This window comes from Chiloscyllium punctatum, chromosome 13 (assembly GCF_047496795.1).
Source record: "Chiloscyllium punctatum isolate Juve2018m chromosome 13, sChiPun1.3, whole genome shotgun sequence".
NCBI classification, from domain to species: Eukaryota; Metazoa; Chordata; class Chondrichthyes; order Orectolobiformes; family Hemiscylliidae; genus Chiloscyllium; species Chiloscyllium punctatum.
Window position 1 is genome coordinate 100,458,485 of NC_092751.1, and position 12,132 is coordinate 100,470,616.

Here is a 12,132-nt window from a genome sequence, read left to right on the forward strand (position 1 = left end):
GCCTGTGTAAGTGGAACCACAATGACCCCTCAGTCAATGTAAGACATCAGTTTCTCAACTCTTTCTCCCCCACTTTCTCAACTCTTCATTGTCCTGTCTCCTTTCACATTTCCTTCGCTCAACAGAAACCAGTAGACAAAAGGCAAAGACCTCACTGACATATTCACCAGAATCCCCGTAGAGGCTGAATTCTAAATGTATCCGATTGAACTAGATTCAAATTTAGGTTGATATTTTCTAAGCCATGTGTTCAGAGATGTTATGACACACATCTGGAGCAGATGGGATTGAGCCCAAGTCCTTTAAATATATATGGCTGAGAGAGAAGTAGAATATTCCAGTTCATTGCTGTGCTCAACTCTCCACCTCACTTATCTGGCATTGATTCAATGGACCAAATGACCTTCTGTGCAGTAATAACTTCTGGGTTATCTTTGATCATTCACTTTCAACTTATGCACATGATGCTTTGTCACTTGTTATCCATGATTTTTTTTTACCCAGAATGTCACTGAGCAAGAAAAGATTCACACTCAATTATATTCCATCTCTTTATAGTTTCCCTCTCCAGAGTGGGACACTGTCACCCCGGAAGCCAAAAATCTGATCAATCAGATGCTGACTATCAATCCAGCCAAAAGGATAACTGCAACAGAGGCCCTGAAACACCCATGGGTTTGCGTAAGTACAAGATACTACTTTTACATTTTAAAATAGTGAATTTTGTTCTGCACCCACTTTAATTTGCGTTGTTACTGACCCTGTATTATGATCGATGTCGTAGAGTCACAGACATGTACAGCATGGAATCAGACCCTTTGGTCCAACTTATCCATACAGATCCAATATCCTAAATGTATCGTCTTATTTGCCAACATTTGTCCCATATCCTTCTAAACCCTTCCTATTTATGTACCCATCCAGATCCCTTTTAAATGCTGTAATTGTACCAACCATCACCACCTCCTCTGGCAGCTCATTCCATACATGCCACTCACTGCATGAAAGGGTTACCTCTTCTGTCCCTTTTAAATCTTTCCCCTCTCACCTTAAACCTATGGCCTCTAGTTTTGGACTCCCCTACCCTGAGGAAAAGACCTTGACAATTCACCCGATCAATGCCTCTCATGATTTTATAAACCTCTTTAAGGTCACACCTCAGCCTCCGACACTCCAGGGGCAAACAGCCCAGCCTGTTCAGCCTCTTCCTATAGCTCAAGCCCTCCAGCCCTGGCAACATCCTTCAAGGTTAACATCTTTCCTTTGGCTGACCTCCAGTCAAGCCAATGAAGACATCTTCCAAATAAATCACCTTCCAGTTAACAAAAAAAATAGAACTTTTATCACTGATTCCACACTTTCTGCTGGTCCAAAGACCTGGACCCTCCTCCCTAAAACACTGAGGTGGAGCTACACTCCATAGACAGCTCACCACTATCTTCTCAAAAGCAACTAGGATGGGCAACAAATGCTGTTTTTTGCCAAAGATACCAATAAAAGTGCATGAAAATCTTAAAGATGCAGTCTGAAGAAGAGTCATGTGGACTCGAAGCATCATCTCTGCTTCTCTCTCCATTGATGCTGCCAGACACCGAGTTTCTTCAGCAGTCCCTGTGTTTGTTTCAAATATTCAGGGCTGTGCACACCTTCAGTTGCATTGATGATTACAAATGGTTGTCAAGATATTCTGAATTGTTCTGTGAAATGTTTCGGAGAACATCTAAGACACACGCAATAAGCAACCTCACTACACTGTGGCCAAACACTTCAACTCCCCCTCCCACTTCACCAAGGACATGCAAGTCCTGGGCCGCCTCCACCGCCAAATTCTAGTCACTCAATACCTGAAGGAAGAACGCCAACATCTTCCGCCTTGGGACCCTCCAATTACACGGGATCAATGTCGGTTTCACCAGTTTCCTCATCTCCCCTCCTCACCTTATCCCGGATACAATCCTCCAACACGGCAGTGGCCTCTTGAATTGTCCTACTGTTCATTTTCCTTCCATCTATCCACTCCGCCCTCCCCTCTGACCTGTCATCATCACCCCCCACCTTCATCTACCTATCACATTTCCAGCTACCTTCCCCCAGCCCACCCCCTCCCATTTATCTCTCAGCACTCTTACCCCTGCCCGCCCCCCACCCAACCCCCATGTTCCTTATATTCGAACCATTGACTCTCCTGCTCCTTGGAATGTCAAATAAACACCAACATAGAAAGAAAATACTGCTAGAAATTTGAAGAAAGTGCTGGAAAAATCTCAGCAGGTCTGGCAGCATCTGTGGATCATGAAATAGTTTATGTTTCAAGTCCAATATGACTCGACTTTTTCTGTTTTAATCGATGTTCATTTTGATGTATACTGAATCAAGTATCACTAGATATCACTTGATATTTTTTTCAGCAACGTTCTACTGTAGCATCAATGATGCATCGTCAAGAAACTGTCGAATGTTTGAGGAAGTTCAATGCCAGAAGAAAGCTGAAGGTAAGCTCAAGGTTATACTATATCCATGAGACCATAGGATAGATGAAGGAGCAGATTATTATAAAGTATTTAAATGTGTCATCAAATGACGGAACATAGCTCAGTTAACCTGAAACCCAGGCATGTTATTTTGTGATAGTTATATTGCGAACCAGAGTATTGGTTTTCAGAGTTTTCTTTTGTGACACTTACAACACACATACATGATGTCTTCATATTCTTCCCAGCATGCTCTGAGAAATTTCAGGACCTATCATGTAGTGGAGGAAGAACAATATATTAATCTGTCTATAAAATTGTCAGGAGCTGTATCAAATTCGATAATTGCAAATCACTTAGAGTACCTTTTGAGCAAGTTATCCAACTCCTCCTACAATTAAAATACTCATGTACCCACTGTAACAGTTGCCTTATTGAGGAACATTATGATCGTGCATGACTCCAGGCAAAGACTGCAGGGTAAATAGTCATTTTGTCATACACAATCTGTCCATGAATAATTAAACTTGCCCACTGTGCTCTATTTAGGTCTTCCCCCATTGATCATTTCAGTTTTAGATTTTGAGATGACTTGTCTACTATGCAGTTTAATTCCTTTGTTTTAAACTTGTAGTGTAAATGGCATTATGCATTTTGTCCACTTGAAGCTACCATACTCACATATACCAGCAGGGCAAGTCTGCTGAGAGGAGGAGAGAAAGAATTGACCAACCTAATCGTACAGCCTAATTCTAAATGTCTCTTGCTACATACACAGCTGTTTCTGTCTCAAGAACTTCATAGCACATGTCCCATAGTAAAACGATTTCATGCACTTGAACTAATTTGAAAGCAGAGTTTCAGTCATGTCAAAGGATAAATTAAGCAACATTTCTGATCAGTGGCACAAATTTTGGATGTTTAAGATTTAAGCGGTATGGCTTATCTACAATGATAAGAGGAAAGTAATCCATTAGTATCTTTTTGTTTTAAATAGTCAGTGATTTTAGGCATTCTCTTTTGAAATGGTAAAAGTAATATCACATCTTCAGCTAGTACAGCTGCTTATAAATATATATATATATATCTAGCAAGTAGCTGAGATATTTGGAACCTCAGGGCTCCAAGGCCAATTCTGACCCCCATCAGTAATGAGACTAAAATTGAGTTTCGTTGATGGGGGGAGGGTGGAATGAGAATTCCTGATCACAACAGTTATCCGATGATCCTTGATGAGCATATTCCTCTGAGAATGTTGAAGGAGAACCTTGTCCCTGTTCTTCAAACAACTCCTGGATGTAGCCCGTCAATGCTCAAAATCAATGGCTTTGGAGAAATAGAGAAGTGATTAAAAGCTGTAAGGATAACTTTACCCCCAAATCGTCTGTAGTAAAAAAAATTGCAGCCGGCAAATGGAGCAGGTTCACAGGAGACAGTAGAAGCAGATCATCTTGATTGCCTTGGTTATTCAAAAATTCCATTGTGAACAACGGAAGGTAATCTAGATGGACCTTCACTACTTTTAATCCAACAATTCCTACCATCCCAATATAGCCTGGTAATGGGTCTGACATTATTAGGTACAAGAAATAGGTCCGCTTCATTACATATTTACTCAGAATTCATTCTAATGAATGATAACTGATAAAATATCATCTACAAGATTGAAGATACAAGAGTTAGAAAAGGATATTACAATGATTTTGTTTTAAAAAAGGTAAAGTGAAACTCTTTAATTAGTTCCAGCTCAGGCTTTTGATTTGTATCAAAGAATTTACTTTATATGGTGACTTTCAAAAACTCAGGAATATTCCAACCTAATTTACAGCTAATTGATATACTTTTTCAAGTATTAACACTCGTAATGCAGGAAATATGACCACCAATTTATACCAGTTCTTTTTTAAATCGGTTCAAGGATAAAGTGTTGGCCAGAATAACAGGGAGATCTTCCCAGCTCCACTTCAAAATAGTGTTGTAGTATTTTTTATGTCCCCTGATTAGGGGAGGCGATGGCCTAGTGATATTATCACCGGACTGTTAATCCAGCGACCCAGGTAATATTCTGAGACCCCGGTTCAAATCCCACCATGGCAAAAGGTGGAATTTGAATTCAATAAATATCTGGAGTTAAGAATCTAATGACTACGATACATCCATTGCCAATTGTCGGAAAAAAGACCCATCCAACTCATTAACAGCCTTTAGGGAAGGAAACTGCCATCCTTACCTGGTCTGGCCTACATGTGACTCTAGACCCACAGCAATGTGGTTGACTCTCAACTGCCCTCTGGGCAATTAGGGATGAGCAATAAATGTTGCCTAGCCAGTGTCGCCCTCATTCTGTTCAAGAATTTTTTAAAAATCCTAACAGACAGTTCCTCAACTGTGCATTGCTGTCTCAGTATCGTACTAGGGGTGGTCAACCTTGATTATTTGAATAAAGTTCTGGAGGGGGATTTGAATTGGAGTTACTCAATGGTTTAATTGTTCTATTTTGAACAATGTGAATCTGTTTATTGTTGATGCTTAATTAAGTCTGAGTGCGGGCTCAAAGAAAAGGAGACAAAGCTGTACAAAAAGCTGGAAGGCTGAGTGAAAAATTGGAGTAGACAGTTCAAAGCATTGTGAATAAAATCAGTTACACACGCATACATACCATTGATGCGAGGTTTTAAGATATAAAATGTATAACCAAACTCACTGCTTTCAAACTCTGAAATGTATGTGCTACTCACTAAGCCATTGCTGATAGGAATTTTAAAATTCCTCCAAAAGCTTAGTTGCTAAAATTATACTTTACCCCCCAAAAATTACTTTGACTAGTTTTGGTTAACTCCTATTAAGGGCTGATTTTGTTTTTGTTCTGTCACATCCGAACAAGATCCTTATTTGTGGAAAGTGGTTCAGGTGTACGAGTAAAAAGTAGCAGATTTGCTAATTGTTCTTTTCCAATTCAGGGGGCTATTCTGACCACAATGCTCGCTACAAGAAACTTTTCAGGTATGTCTCTAAGTTATTCCTTGTATCATATTCTATTGTATACAGTGAACGAATTGTACCTAGAATCACAGCTGGTGATATTAGTGGACAAATTCTTAGTGTGTTTATAAGATAGTCCTTTGTGTTATTTTAACACATGCATTAATCCATTAACATCTGCATTAAAAAGCAGACCAAACCATTTCATCAGTGCTAATTAAGTTTTTGTCCACTAACAGTTATGACAGGAGTTTCTAGGATTGTACAAACTTAATTATTTTAAACAACTTATTACATACTGGGAATAAATATTTTCCTCATTAAATAAGGAAGTTGCCAACACTGTTACATTAACCTGTTTTCAAGCAATTCCATAGATGTTCAGATACGTTTTTACAGATAAGCTCGGGAGTAGAGATGTCCTCTTAGAAGCTCAATAGGCTAATTGTCTAGTCCACTAACAGTTTATTCATTTATTGGTAAGGCACACCAGTTAGGAATGATTATTATTTTCAAGCTTTTACTGATTTATGTATGTATTTAACTTATATATGGGATATAGGTGTTCTTGGCAAGGCTGACATTTATTGCCCATCCCTGGTTGCCCCTTGAGAAGATGTTGGTGAGCCACTGTCTTAAAACAATGTAACAAAAGTACGTCCACAGTGCTGTTCAGTCGAGAATTCCAGGTGTGTAACCTAGCAACGACCTAGAAATGCTCTTGGAAATCTGTTTAGGGAGGATGCTGCTCCCACATATCTGATGCATTTGTTCTTCTTGATGGTGGAGGTCACAAGTTTGGGAGGAAGTAACATTTCAGCAAGACGGGAGTTTGAATGTTTTGCATCTTGATATCTTTTCTTCTGTTGAACAGCCTGACAGTACTGGCAGAAAGACATGGCTCATCCCTAGATTCCCAAACTTGGAGGCAGTTCTCAAGAACTACCCAGGCATGACTTGACCTTCCATTTTATCTTCCATTCAGATCCTTCCCACTCGGAAACAGAATGGCCTCAAACCTGGGGCCCTTACTCTGTCCTCACCACATGGATTGGTCAGGATCCATTATTTTGCTGGATCTGAGCACTTAATGGGTTTATTGCATTTCTCTAGTCACATTTGCATTTGCGTGCAAGAACTGAGGGAGGCCCACTTGGCCATCTAACCTGGACCACGTTGTCCTGGCTGTAACAGAATGGTTAAATACTTCCTCCTGCTCCCCAGCCTGCCTATAATCCCCAATCTCAACCACCCATGGACCATCTCACCTCCTTGGAGAAGCAGAAAGCCCAGTATGATAACCCATGGCTGATGAGGGCGAAAATACATTTCAAAATTCAGCTTCTTATGGGGTTGTCTGAATGTCACAAGGAAAAGGAGCAGTAGCTCTCTGGGTCTCAGAATGCATCCATGCAAACAACACTGACTGATCACAGTGAATGGGAAACTCCTTGTAGAAGTTTCTTGCAATGTAGCTTTTGGCAATCTTCTTGTGCTTTTCAAAGTCAATGGAAGCAGTTGATTGCCTCACCGTTGAGGTCATTATATTCATGAGTCCAATCAGGTATGGTCTTCATGCCTTTTTAAACTGAAAGAGGATTCAGCATTAGTATTGGTAGGTGCTTTGTATTTGAGGGCAACTGTGTTTGTGAAGTCACTGTTTGGTAAGTCAGGTCTATTTGGGAAAGAATGAGAGCAACAATGTATGCAGTGCCTTTCCAGGGAGCAAAGTGTCCCAAGGCATTTCACAAAGCAGAGAAGATGAGCAAGGCGAAGAGAAGGAAATGGCAATTTTGAAGGAATGAGGAACTAAACAGATTTTAAAGCAATGGGAAATCTAAAACTGGCCAGCTTTTTATTCTTTCGCAGTTCCCAACTCTATCCCTTGCTCAGATCAGATGCTTGTGAAACTCTCATCTCTGCCTTTGTTACCTCTGCACTATGACTAGTCTGATAAACATCCCAGCTGATGTCACACATTGACTGCCTGTGAATGTGAGTCCCAAACCTCCGATGCTGATGCCCTGACATGCACTGGGTCTCATTCTGCTGTCGCACCTGACCTCATGGAGTCCCCAGAACTGGCGATACATGGCATTTTAACATTCTCAACTTAGTTTTCAAACCCCTACATGGTCTCAGATTTGTGTATTTCTGTAATCTTCACCAGACTCTGAATGCTGTTGAAATCTCTGTGTTCCTTCTATTCTGCCACATTCCCAACTTTTAATTGTACCAGCCCTTGCTCCCCTCTACCAGCCAGAAATGGCAGCTGCACCTTTGGTTTATTCGGCTCTAAGCTCTGGAATTCCCTCCTTATACTCCTCCATCTTTACCTTGCTTTTTAAAAACTCTCTCTTTGACCAAGCACTCAGTGTAACGTCACCTTACATGCTACGGTGTTAAATTCTAGCTTTATGATGTTTCTTCCGAGTGCTTTGGAGGGTTTCACTATGCTAAAGATGCTATATAAATGTAAGTTGTTATTGCCACTACAGCAGCCTGCGTAAATGATGGATGGTGAGTGTTAAAGTGTATTTACTGTGCGTTTGTATACATAAAACCAGGTAAATTTCCCCCAAGAAAGTGGACCCTTTCAGAAAGCCACCTGATGCTGATAGATATTACATTTGTACAGGTATAGAGCAGGAGTTTTCCATTTAAAGATCAATTGAATTGGTAACACTGCAGAATTCTAAATCTCCCCTATCGTAGCACCGTGCAGAGGTAGTTCCCTGGAGAGCAGTCTGGTTTAATATGGCAACATATCAATCCCCCATGTCTTTGATGTGGATTTCCCAAGCTCAGTGGCATTGCAGTTCACCGGGATCTGGAGAGGGCAGCTATAAGGCATGAGCAACACCTGGAGCTCCTCACAGAATCATAGAATCCCTGCAGTGTAGGCCATTCGGTCCATCGAAACCATTGAAGAGAATCCCACTCAGACCCACCTCTCTACCCTATCCCTGTAACTCCGCATTTCCCATGGCTAATCCACCTAGCCTACAAATCCCTGGATACTATGGGTAATTTAGCATTACCCAGCCACCTAACCTGCACAGAGAGTCATGGAGATGTACAGCATGGAAATCGACCATTTGGTTCAACTCATCCATGTTGACCAGATATCCTAAATGTATCTAGTTATATTTGCCAGCTTTTGCTCATATCCCTCTAAACCCTTTGTATTCTAAATGTCTTTCAAATGTTGTAATTGTACCAGCCTCCATCACTTCCTCTGGCAGCTCATAAGTTGTCCCTTGGGTCCCTTTTAACTCTTTCCCCTCTCACCTTTGAACGTATGCCCTCTAGTTCTGGACTCCCCCACCCTGGGAAAAAGACTTTGGCTATTCACCCGATCCATGCCTCTCATGATTTTACAAACCTCTATGAGGACATCCCTCAGCATCCGATGCTCCAGGGAAAACAGCCCCAGCGTATTCAGGCTCTCCCCATAGCTCAAGTCCTCCAATCCTGGCAACATCTTTGTAACTCTTTTCTAAACCCTTTCAAATTTCACAACATTCTTCCAATAACATCTTTGGACTGTGGGAAGAAACTGGAACGCTCAGAGGAAACACATGCAGACGTGGGGAGAATGTTTAAACTTTGCGCAGACAGTCCAAGGCTGGAACTGAACCGGAGTCCCTGGCGCTGTGAGGCAGCAGTGTGAACCACTAAGCCACCGTTCTACCCACAAATGTTCAAGTGAAAAGGGAGGATATTGTGTCGTTCAGTTGAGTGAAGGAAGGTGACTTCCATCAAGCAGCAACCTATAGCATTGGGAAAACATACTTACAGGGAGAAAGAACAGTCTCAAAAAGCAAAATAAAAATCTAAAGACACTAATGAACGTATAAAATGTAGTGATTACAAATGACATTGAGACATCTCAACAGCTTTAGGCTAAGCACCTGGTGCCATTTCAATTTTAACAAAATGCAAATTCAGGTTCATAAATTCTATTGATGGAATGAGGTCAGCTGTGGGCGTCAATGTCCCGGCATCAATGCTGCGATGAGAGAAATGCTCAGTCACCATAACAACACAACAAAGCCAGTAGACACTCCTCTTCTCCACTGTTGTTCCCTGCCTGCCTGGTATCAGGAGTTACCTGTGCCTGAGGGCTGCAGTTGGTGTCATTACTGCACGATTAGCAAGAATGGGGACTGTTGTGGACGCTGCTTTTTCGCCAAACCTTAAAGTGGCTGGAAGACCATGTTAAAGCAAGCCAAGGTTGTTCCCTAACCTCGCAACTCAGACTGGCATAAGAAGGTGCCCACAACAGATGACTAAAGCAGTATCTTTTCATGTTCCTCATGTTGATCTAGCAGGAGCAACTGGAAACCCTTTTTGAGTGGTGGGTGGTGGAGTGGGGGTGGGGTTGGGGGTGGTGGTGGTGAGGGTGAGGTGGGATGGGGTAGGGTGAGGTTAGGGGTTTGGAATAGAGCAGATGAGGCGAATTTGCTTGCTTATCCAGTGGTGATCTGCAAAGTGTTGCCTGAGAGGCCAGTGGCAGTATCTCCAATAGTAACTTCTAAAACAAAATCTGAAGCATATCTGAAGTGGAAAGAATGGCAGGGCTATGGGACAAGGGCGGAGGTGGGACTATTTCAATCGTACTTAGAAATTAGGAGTAGGAGTAGGTCATTCGGCCCATTGAAACTGTTCCGCCATTCAACGTGATCACACTTGATCCTCTATCTCCACACCAGACGCCCACCCTCTCCCCATATTCCTCAACGCCTTTAGCTGCTAGAAATTGAACCATATTCAATGACTTGGCCTCCAAAGCTTTCTGTGGTCCAGGGTTCCACAGATTCCACACCCTTTAATTGAAGACATTTCTCCTAATTCCAGTCCAAAGTGGCCTCACCCATATCCCGAGACCCTGACCCTTTGTTTTGGAGGTCCCAGGCAGGGGTCTGCAAAGAAATAGCATGGACAGAGTGGGCTGAATGGTCTCCTTCTGCACTTATGGTTCTGTGTTACCTTGCATGCATGAAAGTTGACATTGGGTATGATTTAGAGGGTACGGAGTAAATGGTGGGCTTAAAACACTTGGGTTTTGCTTTTCCTCTTATTAACCTTTGGGGCTTCTTGGCTCCTGTCACTAAATCCTTCCCTTCCAATAGTTGGCAGGCAGTACACAGCTCCAGCTGCAGCAGCCACAGCTGCTGTTGGTCTGGCTGAGCAAGGTATGTGGCATTGAACTACCCATGTGAAAAGCAGCATGCAAACTGAGTGTTTTCACCTAACTCGGAATGACTGTCATTTAATCATCATTCATCATTGCTTCCTGAGGTTTTTTTGTTTCTTTAAGATAACAAAAAGATATGTGAAACTTGAGCATAGGTGGGGAAATGTATTTGTCCCATTAAAAACCTGTAGCCGCATGCATACACTGCAAGTCTACTAGCTTTGAAAGCTCCTGCAATATTGGCATGCAAGTAGTTAACATGTTCACCTGCACTGCCGTTGTTTGCATTATTAATGGTTAGCCATTAGACACAAGTCTGCTAATGTCAAGACTGGAACGGCAGACATGAGACTGGAGTTCTGAGTACTACTTCCCGAACCCAAGATCTTGAGCCGATACTCCCTGGCCTTCCGACTACCAGCTTCTGCAGTATTTTCCTGTTTGTGTTAAGCGATTGTGTGCTAATGTTGGACAAGCCTATCGGAACACTGCAGTGGTGCAATGGGTTACCTTTTCATGATGAATACATTTCAGCCCCTGATGTTTTTCTTTTGACAATTTAAAGAGTGTTTAATGTGGAGAGCCTGAAGTTAAACACGATAGAGACAATAATTAGATTGGCCCAGACAATTTGCGACGAGTTTACGCATGCCTGCAGCTGCATCTGCATTATTTTCATTGGAACCTTTATCATGTGTTCTGACAAAGTAACTGAAATTAATATTTCAAATGTTTAGAAGTGGAGAAGCAACGCAACCTTGCAAATTTCTAGGTTTCATCTTTCTATTGAAAGATTTGTTTATCCCATTGTAAAACTCCTTTAGCGTAAACTGGTCATTCATGACAGAAATTGCAGAATTTATACTTAAAAGGCAGGAGGTTACAGGAATCCATTCATAGAATGGTACGTGGAACAAGTGGCTATTGAAGACAAATCACTTCCAACATTAAGTGAGGTGAGGTGAAACGTTGACCGAAAAATAATAGGGGAAGAGAAGTGAAATAGGATAAAACTTGGCCCGAAGATATCTAAACACAAGTATGGCACAGAAATCCGAGTGCCTAAAGCATTTCCACTGCTCAAGAGCTACTCTGAATGTCAAAATATCAACATTATATAAAATGTATAACATAATTGAGTTTGAAGATGTTTCTTCACTCAGTAACACATTCCAGTCATTTGAAGACTGGTTTTAGTCCATTATGCTCAGAATACAAAGCAGGCTTCAAATCGCAGGATCCATTAAAGACTGCTTCACATGTTTTGAAATTTTTTTCATCTTTTCAGAAGAGTGCCTCTGCCTCTCAGTCCTAAAAAAAAACCTGAAACATATCAGTCATTTACTTATCGTATTCAATTGGTTAAGGTTCTGAAGGTCCTTTGCTGGTGAGGGTCTATCCCAGGGGAACCAAGCAGGAGAGACTGGGTCAAAGAGACATCTGTGCACAGATTTATAAGGAGGGAGCAGGTACACACTG

The 12,132-nt window shown here is 41.6% G+C and overlaps 1 protein-coding gene across 16 annotated transcripts in view; it reads left to right on the forward strand.

Annotated features, from left to right (window-relative positions):
- The window catches only part of camk2g2 (calcium/calmodulin-dependent protein kinase (CaM kinase) II gamma 2), a 357,622-nt gene that overhangs the window by 276,652 nt on the left and 68,838 nt on the right, over positions 1–12,132 (forward strand). For 10 of the 16 annotated variants that reach the window (XM_072583442.1, XM_072583443.1, XM_072583438.1 and 7 more), the window contains exons 10-13: positions 559–681; positions 2,409–2,492; positions 5,432–5,474; positions 10,589–10,651. In XM_072583442.1, the coding sequence (XP_072439543.1) occupies positions 559–681; positions 2,409–2,492; positions 5,432–5,474; positions 10,589–10,651 (313 nt within the window). The remainder of the gene's footprint in view (positions 1–558; positions 682–2,408; positions 2,493–5,431; positions 5,475–10,588; positions 10,652–12,132) is intronic. The other 6 variants (XM_072583447.1, XM_072583441.1, XM_072583446.1 and 3 more) reach the window with 1 other exon arrangement.